The sequence below is a fragment of the Acartia tonsa genome, chromosome 6 (assembly GCF_053477335.1).
Source record: "Acartia tonsa isolate MP-2025a chromosome 6, ASM5347733v1, whole genome shotgun sequence".
NCBI lineage: Eukaryota > Metazoa > Arthropoda > Copepoda > Calanoida > Acartiidae > Acartia > Acartia tonsa.
The window spans coordinates 31,733,067-31,760,788 of NC_137265.1; the positions used below are offsets into that span (position 1 = coordinate 31,733,067).

At 31.7% G+C, this 27,722-nt stretch overlaps 1 protein-coding gene across 1 annotated transcript in view; it reads right to left on the bottom strand.

Annotated features, from left to right (window-relative positions):
- Positions 1–27,174, bottom strand: part of LOC145322395 (uncharacterized) — a 34,036-nt gene extending 6,862 nt beyond the window's left edge. Inside the window, exons 1-10 of the mRNA XM_080164384.1 lie at positions 26,939–27,174; positions 23,875–23,968; positions 22,700–22,774; positions 18,271–18,321; positions 9,363–9,424; positions 7,751–7,840; positions 7,231–7,415; positions 6,789–7,018; positions 6,143–6,290; positions 2,532–5,985 (exon numbers count right to left, since the gene is read on the bottom strand). Of these exons, the coding sequence (XP_080020510.1) occupies positions 2,532–5,985; positions 6,143–6,290; positions 6,789–7,018; positions 7,231–7,415; positions 7,751–7,840; positions 9,363–9,424; positions 18,271–18,321; positions 22,700–22,774; positions 23,875–23,968; positions 26,939–27,033 (4,484 nt within the window). The 5' untranslated portion in view covers positions 27,034–27,174. The remainder of the gene's footprint in view (positions 1–2,531; positions 5,986–6,142; positions 6,291–6,788; positions 7,019–7,230; positions 7,416–7,750; positions 7,841–9,362; positions 9,425–18,270; positions 18,322–22,699; positions 22,775–23,874; positions 23,969–26,938) is intronic.
- Positions 27,175–27,722: the final 548 nt, after the last annotated feature.

Genomic DNA, 27,722 nt, shown 5'->3' on the forward strand with positions numbered 1-27,722 from the left:
GTATTATAAGATACGATATTTGCATATTTAAGTAAACAAATCTTTTACGTAAATCAGTTACAAAAGAAGCATATCAATAAAGTTTATTGTGTATTTCATATTTTGCTATTAAATAAAAAAAAAATTATTATTAAAAATTCATCTCAATTTACATATTAATATTTTGTCTCAAAAACTGAGAAAAAAAAATTCTAATTTTTATATTTGTAAGAATATTTTTCAGTCATATGTATCAGCTACTCTATAATGCAAGACATGGTTGTAGGACGGACAAAGGTATTTAAAGATAAATTGGTTATAGAAATATTAATAAAAAAAACTAGACCCTATTCTAAAAAAACAAGAAAGTAAAAGTATCTCACATTTTTTAGTAGCGAAGCTACTCTATAATTCACAATGTCCGTCCGTCCGTCTGTCCGTCCGTCCGTCTGTCCGTCCGTCCGTCTGTCCGTCCGTAATTAATGAATTGGGGGAAACGTGATTTTCTCGGCTCCTATAAAAGATAGAGAGCTGAAATTTTTTGACAACATTCCTATCATTAAGGAGCACATTAACTATAAAACATCAATGGCGGTCGGAACGCTTTTTAGCAGGTTTTAGGCTATTTTTATATTTTTTCAAATTATCCTCATAACTTTGGAGTTTGTGGTCCGATTTTCAAAATTTTTTCAGTTAAAGATATCAAAATTAAATTTCCCGTCATTTGAAGAAAACAACAATGACGGTCAGACTTCCTTTTTGCAGGTTTTTGGCTATTTTTATATTTTTTACATTTTTCCCCATATCTTTGGTGTTTATGGTCCAATTTTCGAAATTTTTTCACTTATAGATATCAAAATTAAATTTCCTGTCATTTGAAGAAAACAACAATGACGGTCAGACTTCCTTTTTGCAGGTTTTTGGCTATTTTTATATTTTTTCACATTTTCCCCCATATCTTTGGTGTTTATGGTCTAATTTTCAAAAATTTTTCAGTTAAAGATATTAAAATTAAATTTCTGGCGTTTTAAGTAGAGAAACAATGGCGGCCAAACTGCCTTTTAGCAGGTTTTTGGCTATTTTTATATGTTTGACACATTTCCCCATATCTTTGGTATTTTTGGTTCAATTTTAAAACTTTTTTGCATTAACAGTTTCAAAGTATTTTTTCCCATTGTTATGTGCATCTAGTATGTAATTTACCTTAACCGTTTTCATCATGCAAAATAAAACAAGGTTTCGTGTTTATTTTCTCCAATAAATCTATTCTTGATTTTAATAAATACACTTTAAATCTACTTCTACGTATTCCCATCCACAATTTTTTGTGCTTCGCTACTTATGGATGTTGTCATCCTTGTTTATTTCCCTTTTTTCAAGCATTTAACTATTTCTTTTCTTCTTCTCGTTTTAAAACCCAATTATTTTATACAATACACCTAATTGAAAATTACACCCACAATTGCTTTGATGTATTGCGTACTCATATCTTTTTTTTTAGTAGCGAAGTCACTCTATAATTCACTTTGTCTGTCTGTCCCTCCGTCATTCCGTAACACTATCAATTAAATGTGATTTTCAGTGAAGATTCGTATGACATACTCATCTCTAGTTTTAGATTGTTATGTCCGCCTGTCATCGGTCATAGTTGAAAAGACTAAAAAGTAATTTATAAATTTTTTTTGATTTTCTTTGAGTTTTTGCATATTATCATATTCATAGTTAACTGCTCTATAACTCACTTTATCCGTTTGTTCATTCCATGATTTTATTGTGCGTCTCTTATCATGGCTTTTGTCATCCCTATTTTAACTTAAATGTTTTCTTTTCTTATTTGGACATAATTGTCTTTCTTTAATATTTATACTACGTATTGCCCTTAGAATTAACACTTTAAATTCCTGTAAATAAAAGTACAAAATATTTTTGCAACTTTTTACAGCAATTTAATCACTTTTTGAGTTACTGTTAACATTTTTCACTTCTCAGTTTGACAGGATTACGACAGAAAGTTAATTTATAGACAGAATATTTTTGCCTCACTTTGAAAATTCATTTCATTCGACCTTTTACAAGATTTTATTTGATTTTAATATTTACTTTGCAGCATTTTTGCAAAAATTGTACGTAAAGTTCTAGCATTTACGGAGCTCAAAATATTGGATAGAAAAATTCATTAGAATATGATATGTTGCAAATAGGCTAACAATGACTACTTATAGTGCATTATTAACCATAAAAATTGCTTCTCAGCAGCATTAAAGGGTGTATAGTGTATAATGTGTGTCTAAATCTAAGGATATTTAAGTTAAGGTCTAATTAAAGAAGATAAATGGCACTTGAAATAAAATAATCTTCTTTTTGAATAATATGAAAGACCTTGAAAATGGTATAAATAAGAGAGTTGGGAGCCATATATCCAGGTTTGTTACTAAAATAGTCCAGAACATTCTAGGGATCCTTACACATATCTCCAACTAATTTTAATATAGATTTTATTTAAAGATAAACATAAAATTTCGAATATTTTGTATTCTAAAAAGTTCTACTACCTGGAAGCCTCTCTTGGTATAATGGTTTGAAATCCTTCCTTCAGAATAATTAGAGCCTTGGAGCACTCCCAAGGAACCTCATCAACAACAGATTCTGACAAGAAATTCTGCAACCATGATTCATCCCTCTTCTCTGCTGAACTCTTCATGGCAAGGAAGGCATTCATGGGGATATCCTTGGCGGATATGATCATAGATCTCGACTTCTTCACCATGGATCTGGACTTTTTCAACTTGTCTTTCTCCTTTGGAGGTTTAGTCAGAGCGTCTGATTGGTCATATAGTTCCTGTAGAAGTACATCTGCTCTGTCAGATGAGCCAAATCTGGAGAGCCTTGCAATTTTTTCTCCCTTTTCAGCATCTTTTTCAGCTAGCTTTTTCATGCACAGTAGTTTTTTCAGAACCTCTAAAGCAACAGGATCATTTTTGATCATTGATAGATTCTTGGGATCCCTTAGGATATGATTCAACATGTCAGCAGTTTGATGTTGGTTGATGTATGTAGCAAGACCAGCTGCTTGTTTAATCATAGCTGTTAGAGCACCATTTGTGTTCATACAAGTAGGATCAATCTCCATCATATTGAGCATTTCATTAATTTCATCATTACAGTAGTTATTCATAACTTTAGCTGTGGCATGATGAAGGATGTCAATTGCCGTAAAACCCTCAATATCTCTAGGATCTCCTTTGAGTGTATTTAAAACATCTTTGATAAAATCTGGTCTGTTCAAGCTCATTATATGGAAAGCTCTCTGTAGATGAAGTCTTGGAGCAAGAATTTGAATAAGTCTGTTGAGAAGTTCATTCAAGTCAAAGCCAAAGTTTGGCATGTGTGCTTTGGCAGTAAAGTTTTTCAACAAAGTGTTCATAAATTTACTGTTGCATCTACCCTCAGATACAGCTGCCACCTTGGCAAAGAAGGATTGATTTTCAACGAACTCAAGCTCCTTTGCAAGCTGAATAAGTTCTTTGATATCATCAACAAGGCCTTTAGGAACCATTCCTTCTTCTTGGAGAATATTTCTAATTGAATCTTCAATACAAGATAATAATGTTACCATTAGCTTTCTTTCCTCAACATCATCGGCATTTTCAGCACATTCTTTTAATGCTCCAGGTATAGAACAGCTGATTATTCCAGAAATAAGATTCATAATGTCGTATTCCTTAGGATCATTTGGGTTGTTTTCCTGGAACTGTGATTTAAGCTCTTCAATTGCTGGATTTAGTTTCATTCTTGTCATCACAGTCTTATGGATATTATTGCTGAGATTTCCATTGATGTAATCATCCATTAGATTAATTACTTCATCAACATTTTCACATATTTCAGCAAATACAGCAATAAAGACTGACTTTATAATTTGTCTGACAGGTGGAGAATCGTAGGCATCCAGGAGTTCATCTTCAAGAATTTTATCAACATCTTTCTCCTCTTCAGTTTCACCAAAAATTTTTATAACTTCCTTTGACTTTATGGGTTTAAAGCCTTGTGCCAAAGCTTTAAGTGCCTCGCCACCAACCATGTTGCCACCAGCACCTGACAGAATATCAGTAAGGTCTGTTGGTAGATTAGTATTGCCCATCAAGAGGTTCATTTCTTGATTAATGTCAAAGCCTTGAACAACAAATTCACCATCACCTTCAACATCAGGAGGTAGAAGTCTTGGACCTTCAGGAGTATCAATAACCTGTCCTGGAACAAATTTGCATCCATCTGGAGAATCAATAACCTGGCCAGGAACAAAAACTGCACCATGCTCTGTCTCTACAATCTGACCTGGCACAAATTTAGGTCCATTGTCTGTAACAAGAACTTGACCAGGAATGAATTTGGGTCCACATTTAGTTTCAATAACCTGGCCAGGTACAAATTTAGGTCCATCTGGTGAATCCATAACTTGACCAGGGATAAACTGTTCACCATCTTTGGTCTCAACAACTTGGCCAGCAATAAATTTAGGCCCATTCTTTGTTTCAATTGTTTTACCAGGAATAAAAACTTCCAGACCATCATCATCCAACATAACTTTTCCAGGTATGAATGTTTTAACATTGTTGATCTCCATAACCTTGCCAGGAACAAATCTTGGACCATTTTCTGTGTATTCCATTCTTCCAGGAATAATTTCCAATGCCCCATCAAGGTCTCCAGGTACTTTGCCTTCTGGATAAAACATTTCTCCCTCTTCAGTTCTGACAAGCACACCTGGACAAGGTCTGTACTTTTTAAAGATCATGGATAGATTCTGTGGATCTACAAGCATAGGAGATAATGGTAATGGCTGAAGGGCAATATTTTTCTCATCATTAATCTTGTCAAATCTGTTTGAGATACCATCAATAAAAACAACAGTTTTGCCAGGAATAAACAGAGTTTCTTCACCTTTCTTTACAAATCTGCCTTCAATGAATTCTTGGCCAGACACAGTTTCTCCCACAATACCTGGAATAAACTCTTCCTTGTCATTCTCTGGATTTATTGACAAGACACCAGGCAAAAACTGAACCTGATTCTTGTTGTTGACAATAACATCACCATTAAGGAACATTTGCCCATCACTAGTTTGCACCATTTGACCTTGCATGAATAGTTTCTGGCCATTAGCATCTGTGACTGTTTGTCCAGGTACAAATACCTGTTTTTCCATAATTTCTCCCATCTGTCCAGGAATAAAGACAATACCTTTCTTGGGTACATCCACCATTTGACCAGGCACAAATCTTGCTTCCTCTCCAGCATCAATTAGAGCACCTGATACAAAGCTAGGACCAATCTCAGTGTTGATTGTAAGTCCAGCAACAAACTTGACACCGTCAGCAGTGTTGACTGTTTGGCCCTCAACATAAATAGCTCCTCTTGCGGTGTGAACAACCTGACCTTTCACAAAGTTAATAACTCCCTCCTCATCAATAAACTGGCCCATGACAAAATCAACATCTTTACCACCTTTTAGTCCAGGCAAAAATTGAAATTGATTGTCAGCAGTCCTGATGCTGGCACCAGGAATAAATTCTCCATTAACTGATGTCATCCTCTGACCAGGAACAAATACATCCTCATCATCAATTGTGATATTTTCACCAGGAATGAAAATTGATGCATCATCCAGCTTTATAATTACACCAGAAATAATCTTGGATCTGCTTGGAATTTCTTTCAGATTTGGTGAAAATTTAACCATATCACCATCATCAAACATAAATCCAAACATGACATTTGAATAAGAAAATATTGGGGACTCTATTTTCTGCATAGCTTTTACAAATTCAGCAAATGTTGGTAAAATTCTAAGTGAAGATTCTTCTGAGAAAATAGTTTTAAGACTTGAGCTACTATTACTTTTAGCAAGCTTGGAAGATTTGATGAGTTGAATGAGCTGTTGGGGAATGTTGATGTCGGCGACAGTAACTTCCTCTACAGCAGGTACAACCTCAAGGCCTTTCATTCCTAGATATAATAAATCAATAAAAAAGATGTAATAATTGTCATATCATTATAAAATCAAAAGCCATCTAAATAGTTAATCTCTTTAAAAAAAAAAAAAAAAAAAATTATTTTTCTATGCTGACTTATTTCATATATCTTAATATACAAAAATAATTACCTGGATCATAGATATTCTTGATCCTTTTCTTGTCAAATAGCTGATTATCATCTGGAGTGGACAGCTTGGCTTTCTTAGGAACAGGACATTCCAGCTCCATGGCTCTCACACTTGAGATCTTCTCCCAATCAAGATTACACATGTTTACCTAAATAACATGGATAATAGATGGACAAAATTTTAGTACCATGGATTTGGGAATAATTAATTTCTTATTTTTCTGTGTAAGTAATTAAAAGGTTAATTTTTCATTATCTAAAATGTCATTTCATCCCATTTTCTCTGCGTTTTGTCTCAATTTTTTTTTTATCTACAATGCCATGTACCTGTTAAAATTCCCATATTGGAATAGGAACATGAAAGATAATTTGTATATTATTCTCTTAGATATTTATACATTATATGTGTACAGTTCTGCAGTAGTTTTCGATTGATTATTTATTAATCTAGGTCAAGATACGTTGCATTGGGTAATGGGTTGCCCTGCAGGGTTAGCACCACATTCTTATATAGGCCCCGCATGGTAAGGCCTTACGCAGGCGTTACGCATAGGACAAAAATTAATTTTTAGTTTATTTTTAAAAAAAAATTGGGGATATCAGTGCTTGATAGATACTTTTAGGAAAAGCTACCAAATATCTTTTACCTTTAGTGAAGATGACCACTTGCCATAAACAGCCATATTGCCTTCAGGAGTGTACATCTCAATAAAATCAATGATTTTCTGTCTGTACTGCTTGGCCTCCTTAGAGATACCACCAAATATCTTGGCCTTGCCCCTGGGCCTCTCAAGATCTGACATCATTTCTTCGTCAGCTGCTTTCTCGAGGTCTTCGAAGATCTTTTTGGAGGCAAACATTTTCTTTTTCTTGTCACCTAAAAAAGTATTTTATAGAAGGAGGAATATTTAAACTAAGGAAACTACCTAGCATCAATTTTAATAACTTAGAATTTTGATACTGGTTATAAAATATATAAATTATCCCTCTCAGAATCACGAGACTTATTTTACATTTCATATTTTATGTTATTACAAAATTATGTTTTTAAGCTGAATATACAAAAAAAATCTTTAAAATTAGACTTACCCAAAATTTTCTTTTGCTTATTTAAAATCTCCTTATTCTGGCCCTTGCCATTGAGCAGTTGCTTATTCTCAGCGGTGCTCATATCTGCCTCCTTCAGCGGGACAAACATGGTGGGCCGGCCCTTGATCTTGAAGATAGCCTTGCTGCAAGACTTGGAGATGCTCACTGATTCCAGCTCACCAATCCTTGAGTAGAAAATATAAATTAATTGTAAAATTTCTTAATGGCTCAGGTCATTGTAAAATTGAAAACAAAATTTATCTAATATCCGTAACCTTTTTTCTATAAAAATACCAAGATATACCTAATAAAAAAGAAAAGTAAAGCATAATAGAACATTATCAGAAACAATTGTTTAAGACCTGTTTTTAAACTTTTTTTATGAATGTTATAAAGTTTTTCTAAAACTTGATATACAAATTGACAGGTTTGAAAAGTCCATTACACATAGTACTTTTATTCATTTTTTTATAGCAAAGCCACTTTTTAAGTATCCCATGTCTATCTGTATTTAAGATACCTGATAGCTTCTTCAACCTCTGCAGGAACTATTATTCCACAGAGTACTGAGGGGAGAAGGTACACATAATGCTTGTTCTCATCTTCAGGGCTAAAAAATAACATTATATACAACATGAAACATACCAATTTCCAGAACAAATTGCTTATTTTCAAAGAATCATCTAAAAATTTTTTGTCTTTCGAAGAATATAGGTAATAAATTAAACTTTGATATTCTTAAACGACAATAGTCACAGCTTAAGTAAGATTTATTTTATATTCAATCGTCAATTTAATTTAAATTTAGTGTATTTTAGACTTAAGCAAAGTGTTTGATCCCGAGCAGATAAGGAAATCGGCAACTATCTAATTGTATTTTTAGTAACTGAAAAAATCTTTTTTAAATAGAATTTTTTTTTTAAATTTATGTACACTATTTGGCTTTATAAAGTGGTCTTGGTTAAAAAAGTAGCTTCAAACCATCCCAAGGATCAAATTTGAATGTTAAGTAGCCTAAAACGATCACAGGACCTATTTTTATCGGTTCATTGAGTATTGAGTTCTTTAGCTTTAGAAAAAAAAATTTCTACTTTATATAATAGGATAGTTTATTAACAATGTTAATAATGGAAAATGTAAATTGGAAATTTTAATGTATATGAATATGTTTTTCTGTGAGAGAAGTTTCCGTAATATTGTTTATATAATACATACATATATGAGGAAAAATGATGTTATAAAACATTTATTATCATAAGTGGATAAATGTAATATAAATATTCATACATGGGATGAGTAAGGACCGCACTTTGTTAATTTTGGTATGTTAAAATTAAAAGTGTACAAAAAGAAATTAATGTATGCCATCAAAGGCTACAAAAACAACATACAATTGGATTGAAAAGAATGTATGTACTTTATGGTAAGAACTAGATGTTTTGCCTCTAGTATCTAGGCGCTCTTTATTGTAAGGGGTAGAAAATATTAGAAATATAGCCTCTAAAACCATCCCTTAACTTCGAGTCAACAATTAAATAGCTGAAAATAGCTCAAAACCATCCCTGAAGATATCGGATGCTTCCTTAAATTCTATAACTCAATCTTCAGTGATCAGCGAGATCTTAGCAGACAAACAAAAATACCTCACTTATTTAGATAATAAGATACAGTAATAATTTAGGTAAAGAACGTGTCCTAACTTTTGTGATTTTATTTTACCCATTCGAGACGAGCTCCAAAAATTCAAAGTTTTATTTCAACGGGGTTCAACACAATAGATTTTTTCAATAATTAATCAACAGAATTCAAATAATAAGGTGTCAAATTAAAGATTTATCTAATTTTGTTCATAATGGCAATTTTCTTCTTTTTTTGTTGCGTTTTAGTACCTTAAAACCAACTTGATTTTTAAAAAATTACTTCAAAAATAAGAGGTCTACAAAAAAAACCAATTGCATATATAAATTCTATGGATCATTTAACATCTACTACTTACTAAAAGCACCGACTAGCTATTTTGAAAATAAATCACAAAAGTTAGAACACATTCTTTAGAATTAACTAAGTACATACGGACATAACATACATAGTTATAAAGTAGCTAAGCTGCCAAAATGAATGAAAATATTTACCTTAATCCTTTCTTTAATCTTTTCAACACTTTCTGGAGGTCTTCAAACGATTTTATGTATTCCTAAAAAATATATATGCATAACAATTCACAAGAAAAATATTTTTCTTTAAGTAGGTCTTCAGTCTTCATAGTAATATATATATATATATTTAAAGAAATATTACGTATATAGAATATATATATTACATAAATTAGAAATATTTATATAATCTCAGCACGCAGCAATAGCTTTTTGGTAGCTAAATTTAGCAATTCAGCGAAGCAGTCAATATTCTCTAAAATGGCTATAACATTTGGAATGATAGTGCAGCTATTACCTTTTATGATACAAATAAGGATTTTAATTACCAATTATCTGAAAAGTTTATATCCTTGATCTGAAATTTTATAACTCTGCCAACCCTAAATCTTCATGCGGTTTTTAATATCTTTGGTATGATTCAATCCACGCATATAACGATTGCTTTAATCGTTTTCCAGGTACCATAACTGTGCTGCTAGACCTTTATTTTTTTAAATCGGTTCAGAAATAAGGATTTTAGAAGCTATAATATTAGAATATTAGTTGTTTGATCCTTATCCTATTGGGGAGTCTGATGGAGGTCAGGAACAAAGCCTAAAACCAACCCTAAGACATTTATAAACCTTCCAAAAAAAGTGTAACCAAATTGGAACAGTATTAGCAAGCTGTTTTTGTTATCGGCCGGCCGGAAATCGGCCGACTTCGGCCGGATTCGGCCGATTAAAATAATCGGCCCACATTTACTTCATGTTAAGTTTAAAAATATCGTATTCGGCTATTCCTCGGCCGATTTAGTCATCTAAGGTAGCAAAAAAATAGTCCTGGTCGTAATAAATTCAAATCCATTGACCAATCTAAAATCTGTCCACTGGTTGTCGCGTAACAATGATTTTAAAGTTGTAGACATGATAATAATTGCATAAAATAGAAGTAAAGTTTAAAAATACCGTAGCCGGTTATTCCTTGGCCGATTTAGTCGTCCAAGGTGGCAAAAAAAATAGTCCTGGTCGTAATAAATTCAAATCCGTTGACCAATCTAAAATCGGTCCACTGGTTGTCGCGTAACGATTATTTTAAAGTTGTAGACATGATAATAATTGCATAAAATAGAAGTAAAGTTTAAAAATACCGTAGCCGGCTATTCCTTGACCGATTTAATCGTCCAAGGTGGCAAAAAAATAGTCCTGCTCGTAATAAATTCAAATCCGTTGACCAATCTAAAATCAGTCCACTGGTTGTCGCGTAATGATGATTTTAAAGTTGTTATAAATGCTGCATATATTATAAATATAATAATGTCGTCTTCGAAACGAAAATTTTACTCTAAGCTAATTTTTGAACTTCAAATGTGATTCAGATGGATCTTTTACCATAAAATTACTTTTTCATAAACTAATTATTATTTAACTACCTTTTTTACAGTAGCTGCACTAATATTCCACCAAAAAAAAATTATTGACTGCACTTAAATACATATAAGCCATTTATTAAAAGTTTTTCCCATGAAGTCAAGAGAAAATAACTCAAGAAAATTATCCAAGATTAAAATATGCTCTTTCATTTGTTGGCTCAAAAACTTAATAAATTCTTATTTTGATAGTTTGAACTAATAATACCCAAACTTTTCAACCAATCTGCAAAAGTGCTAATTTTGTTTAGATTCATTGGGGATGTAATTCAATCTATCATTCATTTACTTATCCCTTAAGATCCCTGAAATTTCGTAATTATGAAAGGGTTAACTATTATTTTCAACTATATGGGGGATAAGTTGTAATTATTTAAATTCCCCATCCTCTTCAAGAATTTCTAAGACAAAAATATTTTGTATGCAATTTTATTTGGGTGGGGAAAACATATATTTATAAACTATGTTGGGTGAAATTTTCTTATTTTTAGGGGGGTTGTGGGTGTCACACACCCAAAGAAAATAGCCTAAAACCACCACAGGACCAGTAGGTATATTCCCTGAAGAGTAGAATCCAATCGGTTTAGTAGTTTCCGAGATCTTAAGGAGCGGATGGACGGATAGACGGACAGACAGACAGACGGACAGACAGACAGACGGACAGACAGACGGACAGACAGACGGACAGACAGACAGACAGACAGACGGACAGACAGACGGACAGACAGACGGACAGACAGACGGACAGACATCCTTCTGCTTTGTATTATAGATTAAGCAACGCCCCCCCCCCCTCCCAAACAAATTAAAATTAAAGATCTTTAAGATCTCGATAACATGATTGAGAAGTATCTGCTTTACGATGGATAAACTTATTACTTATAAACTTATTACTTAGCATGGTTTGGTGCTATTTTCTTAAATTAATCACAATCACCAAAATTGAAAAATAAAATTTAAAAACATTTGATGTTGCTATTCTCTCCCTATTTTCGGGCGCAGCAACTAGCGTATGAATACAGTTGTATCAATAACGATTATTTGTATCCGCAAGATAAGTTAGTGACAATATAGTTTTTCATTGAAAGAAGTACACCTTTCCGGATTTTAAAGTAGAAGGGACACGCTTCTATCATTCGTATTATTAGAATACGTGTAATACTGTTCATTAAATCAGGGAGGAAGGGGCAATCATTATTCAATATTTTTAAAATTTAAATTTCCCCTAATAATTTAATTGTACCAAAGGATTAGACCTTTTGTAGGGGTAAACCTATTGTAGGAGTAGATCTTTTGTAGGAGTAGATCTTTTGTAGGAGTAGATCTTTTGTAGGGGATGACCTTTTGTAGGAGTAGATCTTTTATAGGAGTAGATCTTTTGTAGGAGTAGATCTTTTATAGGGGTAGACCTTTTATAGAGTAGATTTTTGTAGGGCCAGACCTTTTGTAGGAGTAGATCTTTTGTAGGGGATGACCTTTTGTAGGAGTAGATCTTTTGTAGGGGCAGACCTTTTGTAGAGCAGATCTTTTGTAGAGCAGATCTTTTATAGGGGTAGACCTTTTGTCGGAGTTGATCTTTTGTAGAGGCAGACCGGTTGTAGAGTAGATCTTTTGTAGGGGTAGACCCTTTGTAAATAGACCTTTTGTAGCAACACCAATATTTTTACTCTTTGTACATGAGGAAAGATGAATATACCCTTTATTGTCCTATCCCTGTATTCGTGCAATATTGAGCTGACCCAAATCCCTTGCTGTCTCGACCCGCCCAATTGTTTGGCTGCGCGTGTGAGATAAAATCAACCTTATTCGACAAACACTCAAAGCCCAAAAATAATGGACTTAAAAGTGTATTAAACTGTATATAAGACATTTGCGAATATATTGATACCATTAATTTGCCTCTTAGATAGAAAAAAGTATGTTTTTTTAATATTTTTCTCTTGCTACAAATCAAATTTCAAATTTAAGTCACCAAAAATGCTAAACTAATTTTTGCTCTAGAAGAATCAATTTTTGGAGTTAGAAAGTGCTTAATACCTCATTTTAATCGCCTGGCATTGCTTTATAATATACAGGTAATGACTTGGTTTTTTATGGAACAGCTGACTAATAAATCGAGGTTTTGTGATAAACCCACTTTTGTTGTTGCTCCATAAATGATATTTTTTTTCCCAATTTTTTTGGCTGTAAAGAAGCTTTATATATTCATATAACATCCACCTAAATTTGACTTTTGATATTTTATTTATAACATCACCAGAGGGAATTGAATTTTGGAAAAAAATATCAATTTATATTTTACACTGCTATGCATTGTTCTTGTTCTTGTTTCTAAAAAAAAATTATATTATAAAAAAGAGAATTAATTAACGCTTCTATAGGTATGTTTATCATTTTTCTAGGCTAAATATAACTATAATTAGACCATTTTAAAGTTAGACATCATAACATATTAACACAATTATTGAATCGGTCTGTATTATTAAGCTGGCAACTCTTAAAACAGCTGCATTTCATTATCCTATTATATATAGTAATTATTATATGTATAAACACACTTAATTTTTTAAATTTTTATTGATGAAATACATATGTTTCTCTATAAAAATAGATCATCAGTTCCAATTAAGATGTATAAAATAAGAGTTAAAAAAAATATACATATATGTCAATGCATTTTGAATCATTTTAAAAGACTAAATAAGAAAGAAGTGTTAGAAAATTGTGCCCCCTGCAGGGTTGTTTACTGCTTATATCCTCTTGGGGTTGGGGGGGAATTAGCATCTTTATATAAAAAGGGGGAGGTGTTTAAAGAGAATTTTTAAAGAGAAAAAAATTAGTCATATTTTATCATTTGCAGTTTTACAAATTAATACATATTATATAAAGCTTTTTTGTCTGTAGCTTAAGATTTCGGTAAAGTATAAGGCTATTTTACTAATTTCCTTACTCCTTTAATTACAGAGCTCCTAGATGCTTGGAGCGCAGCTGCTAGTAAACAAACAAAGTAAAACGATTCCTGAATAATTGATTTACAATTTTAAAAAGCAAAACATTTTTACAATTAGGATGTGTATATCCACGCCATGGTTAGCTCTTATTGTTAATTCAGGCGTGTTAGAATTAATCTTAAATGTTGGAAGATGATTTTTGTAGCAGTAAGGTACTTAGCAACTTTATAATCATTACTTTATGTAAAGGGATGTCCCGGTGGGGGGTTAGTGGGTTAAGGGTTATTAATTAATTTGGGGCAACCCCATAATTTTTAAATTTTTAATTTTTAATCTTCCCCTCTCCCCCCCCCCCCCCAAAAAAAAAAAAATATAAAAAGTTTTAATGTCCTTGCCTCTATTATATAAAGATTACCCCACAAAATAAACATGGGGATGTCCAAATTTAGATATTTCAATTTCCCCCCCCCCCCTTCCCCCCCAAATCAAAAAGCTTGGACGTCCTTGATTATGTAAGCTCATTTAAAACATACTGAAATCAATTTGTGTACAACAATTATCCTATTTAGTTTTTTAGTAGTGAAGCTACTCTATAATTCAAAATATTTGTCCGTCCATTGACTGTCCATTCATCTGTATGTCTGTCCATTGGTATGTCTGTCTGTCTGAGACAGAAAGGGGAAAACGAGATTTTCTCAGCTTCTATAAAAGATAGAAGGCTGAAATTTTCATGGATTGAATATTCTCTCTCTCTATCAATACTCCATATTTTCATCAAGTTTCATTAGGATTTGCCAAAAAACTGGGGTGGGCTATATCGATTCCTACATTTCAAGTTTTCATGATTTTCTCTACTCCTATTCAAGATAGATGGTTGAAATTCAGGGATTGAATACTTTGATATTTTGCATAATTTTATGAAGTTTTATTGAGATTTACTTATTGGGGTTCTACCTCAAACATAAGAGTCCTAAATGTCGGAGTGGACAAATGCAGGAGTCCCAAACATCGGAGTGGACAAACGTAAGAATGGGACAAACGTCAGAATGGACAAACATCAAGGTGGACAAACATCGGAGTGGAAAACATTGGAGTGGACATTGCTTAAATAAAACCTAGGAGTGTCTACTATTTTAATAATATTACAATTTTGAAATTTTTTATACCCCTGTCTACAAAATAATGACTATGGCTGCAGCGCTCAGCCCCCTAGCCTATATCCTAACCTAACCTAACTAAGAAAAGTAACAGGACGAAGGTAGGGGGGGCTGTGTTTGTATAAAAAAAATTCAAAATTGAAATAAAAGTTTGGGACTCCTGTGTTTGTACACTCCGACGTTTGTCCCAAAAATCCTGCGTTTGTCCACTCCAACTTTTGTCCCACTCCTGCATTTGTTCCACTCTGATGTTTGGGACTCATGCATTTGTCCCTCCAATGTTTTTCCACTCCTACATTTGGCATGGAACCGATTATTGGTTGGGGTGCTAGTTTGATTCCTAGATTTGTAAGTTTTAAGGATTTTCTTTACTCCTATTAAAAAAAATTTAAAAGGCTGGGTTTATACCCCCCATAATATATTAAGGGGGGTGATTACCCCCATCTCTAAAAAAATTACCCTTTTACAAGCACCTCCCCCTAGATACTCCTGCACTCCCCCTTGTAGTGACTAGGCCATCTTTATGGTCTCTGGTTTCAGGAAGCCCATTCAATTATGAGAAGTTCACATTATAAGAGCACTCTTATAGCATCCTCTCTATTAGCATTACATGTGTAATGCATTATAAACAGACAGATAGATATTGTGAGGGATCCTACACTTTATAACACCTTGTTTTGCATGGTAAAAATTGTTCCAATAGTTCTTGATATTGATATTTTATTTAAAAATTACAATAACTTGAATATAATGATGTTTAAAAAATGCTGAAATTATAGTTATATTTAGACTAGAAAAATGATTAACATACCTATAGAAGCATTAAATAATTCTCTTTTTAATTATAAAAATATTTTTTAGAAACAAGAATGAGAACAATGCATAGCAGTGTAAAATATAAATTGATATTTTTTTCAAAATTCCAAAACTATCCAGGGTCCTATAAGAAGCATCCATAAAACACAGAACTCAATAGGTACTGTAATTGTCAAAATCTTAAGCTGAAGACAAAAAAGATACTACTTTATATAATAGGATAATGAAATGCAGCTGTTTTAAGAGTTGCCAGCTTAATAATACAGACCGATTCAATAATTGTGTTAATATGTTATGATGTCTAACTTTAAAATGGTCTAATTATAGTTATATTTAGCCTAGAAAAATGATAAACATACCTATAGAAGCGTTAATTAATTCTCTTTTTTATAATATAAATTTTTTTTAGAAACAAGAACAAGAACAATGCATAGCAGTGTAAAATATAAATTGATATTTTTTTCCAAAATTCAATTCCCTCTGGTGATGTTATAAATAAAATATCAAAAGTCAAATTTAGGTGGATGTTATATGAATATATAAAGCTTCTTTACAGCCAAAAAAATTGGGGAAAAAAATATCATTTATGGAGCAACAACAAAAGTGGGTTTATCACAAAACCTCGATTTATTAGTCAGCTGTTCCATAAAAAACCAAGTCATTACCTGTATATTATAAAGCAATGCCAGGCGATTAAAATGAGGTATTAAGCACTTTCTAACTCCAAAAATTGATTCTTCTAGAGCAAAAATTAGTTTAGCATTTTTGGTGACTTAAATTTGAAATTTGATTTGTAGCAAGAGAAAAATATTAAAAAAACATACTTTTTTCTATCTAAGAGGCAAATTAATGGTATCAATATATTCGCAAATGTCTTATATACAGTTTAATACACTTTTAAGTCCATTATTTTTGGGCTTTGAGTGTTTGTCGAATAAGGTTGATTTTATCTCGTGTGCGAATAATATGTTATCTACTCTACATACAGGGTGGCAAACATAATTACATTTTATCCTTAAAAAAAATCAAAAAGTTGTATTTTTTATTAAAATATATAAAATAAAGACTGAATAATACTTTGTAAAGAAAATGATATGCAAAAGCATGTTTTTTTTTATATCTGCGCCTACTTACAGCAGTTGATTTTTTATAGAAATTATAAGAAAATAGATATTTGTTTCAATATTTGACAGAAAGTAAAGAAGAAAGTAAAATCTAACAGTATATAGAACAGTAGAACATTGTTTTTCATCATATTCATCTTTAACTTATCAAAAAGAAGGGATTATAACAGCATTTTAAATATCTGAGTTTCATATTTTACCCTGTTTTATATGTTGTGTCTAAGAGAATATGCCAATATTTAGTTGATAAATTGAAAAAGTGAAATAGGAATGGAGTTTTTGGGTCTGCTTTACCCTTTAATGGAGAAAGAATAGAAAATTTACTGATAGTTTTAAGAATAGTAATGAAATAAACAAATTAGGATCAAGTCAAGCTGAGTGTGCCAATGGCAACAAGTAAAACAGAGCATGCTAATATTACCCCTAGTCAAGTAGAGTATGCCAATAGTCCCCCAAGTAAAACATAGTATGCCAATATTTCATCAAGTAAAGCATAGTATGCCAATAGTTTATGAAACAAAGCAGCATGACAAAAAAAAATTAATTTAACATATTTTCCGATTTATATTATAATAATTCAACCTACAAATTTACTACTTTATGTACGTAAAATATATAAACTAGCAGTTGCGTCCCTAGCATATAGGAGCTCTCTATTCCAAGTAGCAGAGTATGCCAATATTACGCCAAGTAAAGCAGAGTGTGCCAATATTCCCCCTAGTCAAGTAAAGTATATCAATATTCCCCCAAGTCAAGTAGCGTGTGCCAAAACAGGCTATTGGCATACTCAGCTTGACTTGATCCACAAATTATATTTATTTTTATGTGAACACCCTGTATTTCCGCCTACCTACATAAAAAGAAGGGAATAAGGGAGATGATTTATTTCAAAGGGTTAAGATGAAACAGTAAACAGTTGAGATGTTGAAAAATTTTCCTCCCTAACAAACTTTGCTAGAATATTATTTTTCACTTTTTAGCTTACCAACAAAAATTGTGATTACCAAAAAGAAAAAAAAGTTTCTACAATAAAATCTAGACTAATGTAGCTTATTAAATGATTTCTTCTTGGGTATATCTTAGGAATTCTTTAATATTGTTATTTTCCCAATTGTTAAAAGCAGGATAGATAAACATGATAAGCTGCAGATTTAGAGTACTTTTTAATTCAGTGAAGCTTTTGATTTTACCTGTAATGCAAAAACAAATATAAGATTGGTTTTATTACTTAAGTTGGATTAGAGGAATAAGCAGGAAGTAAAAATTTAAAAGGGGTTTGGGGCTGGAATTGAATCCAAAAGGTTTCAGAAAAAAGGAGATTAAAAGCTTAGAGCAATTACTTTTAGAAAAAAGTTGTTATATGTATTGTTTAATGACAGACCAACGCAAGTGGCTTTTAAAGCAACAATGCTTCTTGATAATACTAACCTTATCTATAGCCTCCTTCTTCAGAATTGGTGTAACATACTTGTAATCATCCCTACAGTTTTACACAAATTAACATGAAAAAAGATTTAGCTAATTAATCTAATCCAATCAAGAGTTAATATATGCGGAAAACCTCATTATATGTTGTGTAGAGGTTCAGTTTGTAAATGGAAATAAAATTTGTATTATAATCAACAGCAATAATACTGTGGATGGTGCTAACAATAGACATATCACATAACCTATTTTAAAATTAATCTTTCACACAAAGATTAGGCAATCAAACTGTAATAAACAAAATTTTGGTATGTATTGCTTAGCAGCTAAGATGTCAGTTTAAGTGCTTGTCCTAGTCACTAAGTAATAGCTTACAAATGAGTTCTGATAACCCCCTCCAACCATTATTTTTAAAATAAATAAAAATATGACTGGTAAATTGTAGAAAACCCTGCTAGTCATATACCTGCAGTACCTTAACCCTGCAGTACTTGTTATAATCTAATCTCAGCAGACCTAAAGTAATAAACAAACAAGCTGATCTACCCCCCACACCTTTTGAAAAATTTTTAAAGATAAGAAGGGTGAGTGGTTGGGTTATCTGTGATCAAGAAATACTTTGTGTGCTAGCACAATAGTGCCTGATTATTTGCTTTTAACCCTTTCTTACATTATGGCTATTAAAATAGCCAGGGTCGAGAGAAAATTTTCCTTACAGCAAAGTGTACACTTAATATCACATTTTTAATGTTTTTAAACAATGTGAGTATTGGCCCATGTGTTAATTACTCATATGTATGAGCTCAGCTGTGTAGGGGAATATTTACAGTCTTTCATGTGGTCTGAAGAAGGCAAGGTGTAAAATTGTGATTTCACTCAACTTGAAAAAAAAGCTTAAAAAAGTGATAAAAATACATAATAGTGAATTGTCAATACAATAAACATAATCATAATTAGATGCTCTTTATGTGTATAGATTCGTTTTTTTATACAGTGAATACTTTTTTAGTTATATCTATTCAAAAACAAATTTTCACAAAAATAGCCATTAATGGAGAACACACTTTTTCCCTTACCACTTTATTAGCCACTTATGTAAATACTGCTAGTGAATTTTCAGTGTTTGATAATGCATTTTTATTCTGTTTTCACTTATTTCAAAAAAATCCAAGACCTGTGAATTGGCAATTGCCTCTAATATATATATAAAGCTTAAAAAACATATTCATGTAATAAAAAGTATGATTTAAAAAAAAAGTTTGCCTGAAAAAAAATTGAGTTTTTTTTTGTGATTTGACCAACTTTTTTCAAATGGGGAAAAAACGGTCAAAAAATTGTCTGATTTGCATGCGTCTAGTACTGTTAGAAAGCTTATGACCTAAGCTTTCCATTTATAGTTTTAAATATTGATAAAAATTATTTTAAGGGGGTGAAGCATCCCCCCAAAGTCAAATGACCAGAATGGGGTAATTTCGGTCTATGCCACCCACCTCTCTTTAGACCGATTTTTGACCAACTTCTAGTTGCAAGATCTTAATGGGACCAAGACAGGCATCAACCTCAATGCCATAGGTGTAATTAGCAACGAAAATATTTTGTAAAAAAGTTATTGGAAGTATGTTTTTTTAGGAAGAAGAAAAAAATTAACCGGAATTCCCCCTATTAAGCATTTACATAAGTGGCTATTTTTTTGGCTAAAAAGTGATACCAAAAAGCATAGTTCTCCATATCGGCTATTAAAGTAGCCAGCTGGTTCTGGTTCCCTGGTTGAGGTAGGAAATTTTTAAAACCATTTTTGAAATGCTTATGCCTTGTATGTTAAGGTCGTAAAATATGCACAATGTATCTCAAAGCACAAAAAACTATGTAAGAAGGGGTTAAGTAACACTTTTCCCTAAATTAGGCTCAACTGTCAATAGTTACATTCATTCTAGTCTAGAAAAGGGCACCTGTTGAAATCAGATTTAATTGGAAAATTGGAAAAATCAGACTTTTTAAAATTTGAAAATGCCAAGGACTCTTGCAAAATGTTTTTAAAAATTTGAAAAATTTGCAAAAAACAATTCTTTCAGGATCATTAAGATATTGAATGCCTTTTTGTTGATGTTTAAAACAAGAGATACAAAAAGTAAATTAAACAAATATAGGCTGCGATACAATAATAATGTATATCTTGTATTTTGTTTAGCAAAGAAAGCAAGTTGTTATACAATGTTTCAAACAGTTAGGCAGATAGTTTTTGCTGTCAAACTAACATAAAACTATAGTTGATAACTGTCTTTATAATATTTAAGAACATGAACGTGTTTACAGTTTCAAAATAGAAGTATATTTTTACTTTTGGACATTGCTTTTAGGTTAATTCCATATTATCAAAAATCATTTAGTATCAACGAATAATATTTTTTTTGATGATTTTGTTTTTTAAAGACAACATGGACTTGATGGATTTTTTTTTAAAAATCTCTATTACATGACTTTTATCGTTTTTAATGAAAGAGAAATACACTCATTCACCCAACGCTAGAATAAGAATGACCTCACACTTATAACAAACATATAAGGATATTCTTTAACCTGTGGTTTTCTGTAAAAATGGAGTTAAAAAGTACAAACTCACATGAGGCAATATTGGAATATGTGCTAAGGATCTAAAGGGATAAGACAATGGCCGATAAATTGATATACATCCCCAAATCGCAATCGCCCCTTCAGTAGACTACAATTATTGGTTTAAACGTTTGGACACTCAACTTAATAAACCAACCCATAAAATGTATTAAAAGTACCCAAAGTTGATAAGCCAACGAATAAGAAACCTTTCTTACAAAACTTTGGGGACTAGTGTACTAAACAGCCCATTATTCCCCCCCCCCTCTCTCTCTCTCTCTCTCTCTCTCTCTCTCTCTCTCTCTCTCTCTCTCTCTCTCTCTCTCTCTCTCTCTCTCTCTCTCTCTCTCTCTCTCTCTCTCTCTCTCTCTCTCTCTCTCTCTCTGAATATGCATATTTTATAACAGTTTATATAGCTTTAAAAATAGCCAAATATTCGATAAAAAAAATAAGACATTTTCTTAAAATCTAAACTTTGGAGTGTACATTTGACTTTTGAAACTTTTATGTGTCATTCTTGTAAATTTGAAATTAAGTATGATCTAATTCTTTAATATAAGAATTCTTTTAAATTCGAAATATAACAAATAAGATAATGATTGAGACAAATAAACGTTAGACATATACAATTATTACTTTAAAATACTCTAAAACACGAATATAATAATTTAATTTTATTATATACATAAAAAAATCTTCTAAAATATCTTTTTAAAATTCGCCAGTTAATTTTTAGGAAATCTACGATTCAGTTTAATCTTATTCGTCAAATCTAACGCATCTCTAAATTCTAAAATGGAAAACATAGACATTTTTGATGAACTGCCTATGGTTGAAGTTGTAGCAGCCGTTCCCAATCAAGAGGAAAGTGTTCCTGAAGCTAATCATAATACAACTCCTGACATTGCTATCAATGACGAAACTTCAGAGCCAGCACCAGCTGACAATGATCACGATATTGATCTCAATCTTCCATCACTTTTCAGCAACAATTTAACTGCAGCAACAAAAATGAAAGCGAAGCCAAAGAAATCAAAGCAGAAAAGTAAAATTCTTAAGAAAGCTAAGAATCTTCTTGTCAAACTAAAATTAGCAAAAACGAAGACCAAGAGGGTGTCACCTAAAAAAGTTTCTAAAAAACCAAAATCATCTGTTCCAACAAATTTAAGAAAAACCAAGCTGACAAAGAAGTCGAAAATATCCAAGAAACAGATTAAGAAAGCTGCAAAGAAACAATTAAAGAAAGGTTTGTCCAAGCTGAAGTCAACCAAGTCAAATTTGAAGGCTGTCCCATCTACTTCTAAAGCTTCAAATGATACCTCAACGACCACTCCAAAGAAAACTACACAAGCCGGACAATCAGTGCCAAAAGTTAAATCAACATCCTCGATGAGAAAGCCAAAATTAACCAAGGCGAGCAGAAAGATAGTGAAGCTAGCCAGTCAACAAACCAAGTCCACAAGACCTGTCTACAATCTGATGAGCAGTATTTTTACTGAATCCAGGTACAAGGATGTTGCAGAAATGGAGAATGACTTCAAGCAGCAAATAAAATCAAGAAGACAGTAATTCTAACATCAACCATGAAATACGTGTTAATATAATTTATTTAAAATGTATGAAATAAATAAATTAATAAAAAAATAAGACATTTATTAATTGTTTGTTTTTTAAGCTATTCATTACCAGTAAGAACTTGTAAAAAGGGGTTGTGCAATCAAAGAGCTGGATTTCTTATAGATATTACTTTGTTCGTTTTCTCATATTATTAGTAACTTAATTGTTTAGTAGCAAAGCTGCTCTATAATTGTTTGTGTAAATTCCTGGAGAGATGGTTGGCTATTACAGGCTCCTCGTTTTCAGGAATCTTTTCTCCAGTCTTTCCAGCGCCAGTTATCTAAAATAGTATTTATATGTTAAGGTTGGAACTAGGTTAGGTCAGTTTCGGTTTAGGGTCCCCTGCAGGGGTTAGAAAATGAAAACATACTCTTACTTGTGTATTTATTTAAATAAAGATAAGGGGTCAGAGTTATTATTGGTTAACTAGCCACTTGTAAGCTTCTACCGTAGACAAGGACGTCCAAGCTTTTTTTTTGTTAGGGGGGGGGGGGAGCATTTGACCTTTTTTTCTGAATCTTCCCCATAAAAAAAATAATTAAGTCATTCCATCTAAGCTACAAGTATTGTTTGTAAGAAACTATACCATAATTAATGAAAATAATTTGATACTGGTACATTTTCTTTAGAAAAACACAATAATATTTTTCTTAATTAATTTGAAATTGTTATTAATATGTCTTTAATTTGAAATATTTTTAAAGGACTTAATTCGTTACATTACACTTTTTCTATAAAGAAAAATTTCTAAAGAAACTATCATTACATTCTATACATAGATAACTTTTATTTCTCTTTACATCATTAGTTTTAATTACCAACCCTCTTGTGGCATTAACTAGAAATATAACCTTATAAAAGTTCCTAAAATAACATTATTGTCATGAGACAAGGAAGATTTCTTCCATATGAATCCCAACAGTTTAAAGAAATGTAAGGAAAAACCGGAGTATTTATAATACAACTAAGTACTTCTATCTTGTAGTATTATATAAGTTAGTAAAGCCTTTTTGTTTGTCCGTTAATATCTCGCTAATCACTGAATTAATTAAACAATTGTAGGGTAACATTGCATAGGTCCCGGGAAGGTTTTTAAGCTATATTATTTGATAATTAAAGAATTATTCTTGTCTGAGGCTCTTTCACAACCATCCCTCCTCTAATGATATTTTTTATCTCTTTTCAGATCCCACTATCCCTAGAACTGAAAATTTCTATTATTTTTCAATTTAGATAATTATTAATGTTAGTGGTGCAGCCTTTTGTTAATGAACATATAAAGGCAAAATTTATAGTAACTAATATATAACAAAGTTCTGTCATGGTTTTAGGAAAGAAGTTTCCATTATTGACCTAAACTAACCTAACCAAAGTTGTTACCTTGCATTTGATACAAGCTGGTCGTTTACCAAACTCAATCAGAGGAACAAAATTATGATCATCCATCCTTCTGGCCGTGATTTTACATAATTTCCTAAAAAAAAGTTTATTAAATGCAGGTATATTAAGGAATAAGACAATCGACAATGATATGATGTGAATGACAAATCTTTATTAATAAATGCCCTCTTCTGTAGATTTTAATTATTAGTAGAAAAATTTGATCAATATCAGTATATGACAACCAAACAAGAATAATAAAAGTACCAAAGTTTTTGACAAATGAATATTAGAACTCGTTTATAAAACTTTGGGTACCGCAGTACAGTCCAATGTCCCCTCCTTTTCTAATAAATATCAAATTAAATGTTAAATAAAGGAAACTTTAAAAATTTTCCTAACATTTTTATTATATAAAGCATAAATATTACGAATATTTCTAAAGTAAATCTAACTGATCTAATATTTAAATATGGAATGGAAAGGTATAGAGATTCATATGAAATATATAGGTTTATGTTTATTTAAATCTTTTTACCAATGTTTAAAAACTACTAAGGCATATTTTCTAACCTAAAAGTCTAAAGATGATTTATTTCTTATCCATTATCGTTATCCCCAATAACTGATTATTTTCAAACTATTCTGTTTTCAGAATAAATATCCTTTCCTATGATACAAATATTTATATGGTATTCAATCATTAACGTTCAGTTTACCAAATTTTCAAAAAAAGAATCAACTGAAATATAAGAAAAAGTCTTTGAAAAACTGGCATTTGAAATTTACTGAGCAAAAGATTAGTTTGAATTGAACTGAATATGAATTTTGTTGCTGTAATATTAAAATTGCTGTTCTGAATACTTATTCTTTACGGAATTGAAGGAACACTAAATATTAAATATGACTGAAATGACGCGTCAAATTAGAAATTTCAGGAATTTTTCTTCAATTTAATTTTATTTCAAATTATAAAGTTTAAAGGGATTAAATCATTTTATTTCAAAATCACATATATTCATTTGACTTATTTCCATTTAAATTACCAGGTACTAATACTAAGTATAGTCAAATTTGGGAATTGTTAAAGGACGCCTGCAAGAAATACCACGCTTTAACTGCTGAAAGACTGCCACAAGTAGACCCAATACCCTAAATTTTAAGCCTTCAGCTTCAATAACAAAAAAAATCTAGGGATTTCAAAATAGCATTTTATGTACAATGAAATTTTTGAAAGACTTCCAATGCTCATAAAAGAAAAAAACAATATCAAATTACGTCGCCTAGACACAAAATTATAACCTTATCTTTGTCAGAAACTTAGATTGCCGATAACTGATTACATTTTTACAATAAAAACACCACATTTCATAGTCAAAATCTATGAAAAAAATTCGATTTAAATTGCATTTTTAAACGAAAATCATAGCGGAAACAAAGGGGGAAACTAATACAAGCTTAGCTGTGATTGGTTGTTAAGCTGATTCAGCCTTCTGATTGGCTACAGTACACTCGGTACAACGCAAGTTAAACTTAATTTTTTTTAATGATTTTGACTATAAAAATGGTTACTTTTATTGTAAAAATATAATTAGTTACTGGAAACCTAAATTTATGACAAAAACAAGCTTATAATTTTGTTTCTAGGCCACGTAGTTTAATTTCAAAGTTTTCAACATGAGCATTGCAATTCTTTCAAAAATTTTATTGTACATAAAATGTCATTTTAAAATGCCTAGAACTTTTTTGTTATAGAAGCTGAAGGCCTCAAATTTGGGGTATTGGGTCTACTTGTGGCAGTCTTTCAGCAGTTAAAGCGTGGTATTTCATGCAGGCTTCCTTTAAAGCCTTTTATAGTGTCTATAAAAAAGATGAAGTCTTACAATACAAATGGCCAATGATAGGCCGATTCACAGGCTAGATTACCAATGGCAAGGTCAGTACCCATTTTAATTGACTAGTGGTAGGTTAGTATACATTTTAATTGACTAATGGTAGGTCAGTATACATTTTAATTGACTAATGGTAGGTCAGTATACATTTTAATTGACTAATGGTAGGTCAGTATACATTTTAATTGACTAATGGTAGGTCAATATACATTTTAATTGACTAATGGTAGGTCAGTATACATTTTAATTGACTAATGGTAGGTCAGTATACATTTTAATTGACTAATGGTAGGTCAGTATACATTTTAATTGACTAATGGTAGGTCAATATACATTCTAATTGACTAATGGTAGGTCAGTACACATTTTAATTGACTAATGGTAGGTCAGTATACATTTTAATTGACTCCATTTGTTTATTTTCTCCAGGATTCTGGTTTTAAGCCAAGGTATTCCCCACATTCGTACATATACAAATCTGCTATACCTCTAGTCTAGATAGAACTGATGAATATGCTTTTCCTGTCGAAACTGTTGGCATTCTGTCGATAGCAATTGCTAAGGGTTTATGTCGACTATACATGGATTTAATAAAAAGTGATCTTGATTGACTAAAATTCATTTTTTTTGACAATCTTTACGTCACTATAATATTAACATATCGAAAGTAAATACATACTTAAATTGACATTAAAACGACACAATTTTTTGACAGGATCCAAATCAATAGCTTTTGACTTTTATTATAATCAGTTATTATTTTTTTTTTTTAATTTGAAATATATATGTTTTAAGCATTAAAAGTATCAAATTATACTTCTTAAAACACACTAATAGAGGAACGATAATTTATCTCCGTTTAAAAAAAAACAAGAATAAACTAAATTCTAGTTAGGGGCAATTTCGAGGTTTGAATAATAAATAGAAGAAGTGTTTGATAAAATTTAAGCGCGCTTCGCACATCACCTAATCTCGAACAAACTATATTACTTGATTATAGAGTAGCTGCGTCACAAACATGAGCGTGCAGAAGTGGGGTGCTAAGAGGAAGTCAACACTCTTTAAAATAAAATTTAGAATGCCTACCTTCCATTTTTTCACATCCTCAAAAAATTCAACCCCCCCCCCCCCTAACCACTAACAACAAAACCACTAACAACAAAACAAATTACCTGGCATCCGCTGGCGATATTGGCGGAATAATTGGGAAGAAATTTGGCTTCGGCATCTCCCTCGCCTTACCAGTTATACGACAAAACGACGACATCTTGAAATCTCCCTGATGCCTTTTTTCGACCTATTTATAGATTTGTTTTTTCTTTCTTTTTATTCAACATTTACATTTTAACATTAACTTAATGTATTCATTAAAATATAAATAACTTTACTATTGTTTTTTTATGTAATGTTAAAATAATTAAAATCACATGTATAGAAGCTTATATGCTTGTTAGCTCATATGTGAACTATTTCTAACTATAGGTATATGTAAAGATAGTCAAAATACATACATCCACACATATATAAATTACAAGGAGAAAGATCAGGGACATAGGGATAGGACAATGGATGATGATTTAATATTTCCCCACATTATTTGTGAATATGAGCAGATTCTGTGCTCAGCTATTCACTATTTCGAGGAAGAAAGGGGTGTAAATTGATATAACGTGTCCTTTTCCTCCCTGAGAGAGATAGAACTTTAGAAAGAAAAAGAATAGAAAGTATAAGAAAGAAAGAAAGAGAGAGAGAGAGAGAAAGAGAGAGAGAGAGAGAGAGAGAGAGAGAGAGAGAGAGAGAGATTTTTGAAGTATGAGTAGGGGAGGGGAGAGAGCGCGCTAAGCTGACCCATAGCTATGAGAGAACGTGCGTTTGTCTGTGCATGTGTGATAATGTGTGCATGTGCGTGTGAGCGCGCGCTTAAGTAAGTGCTTCTCTTAGCCGGCCGGGCCGGTC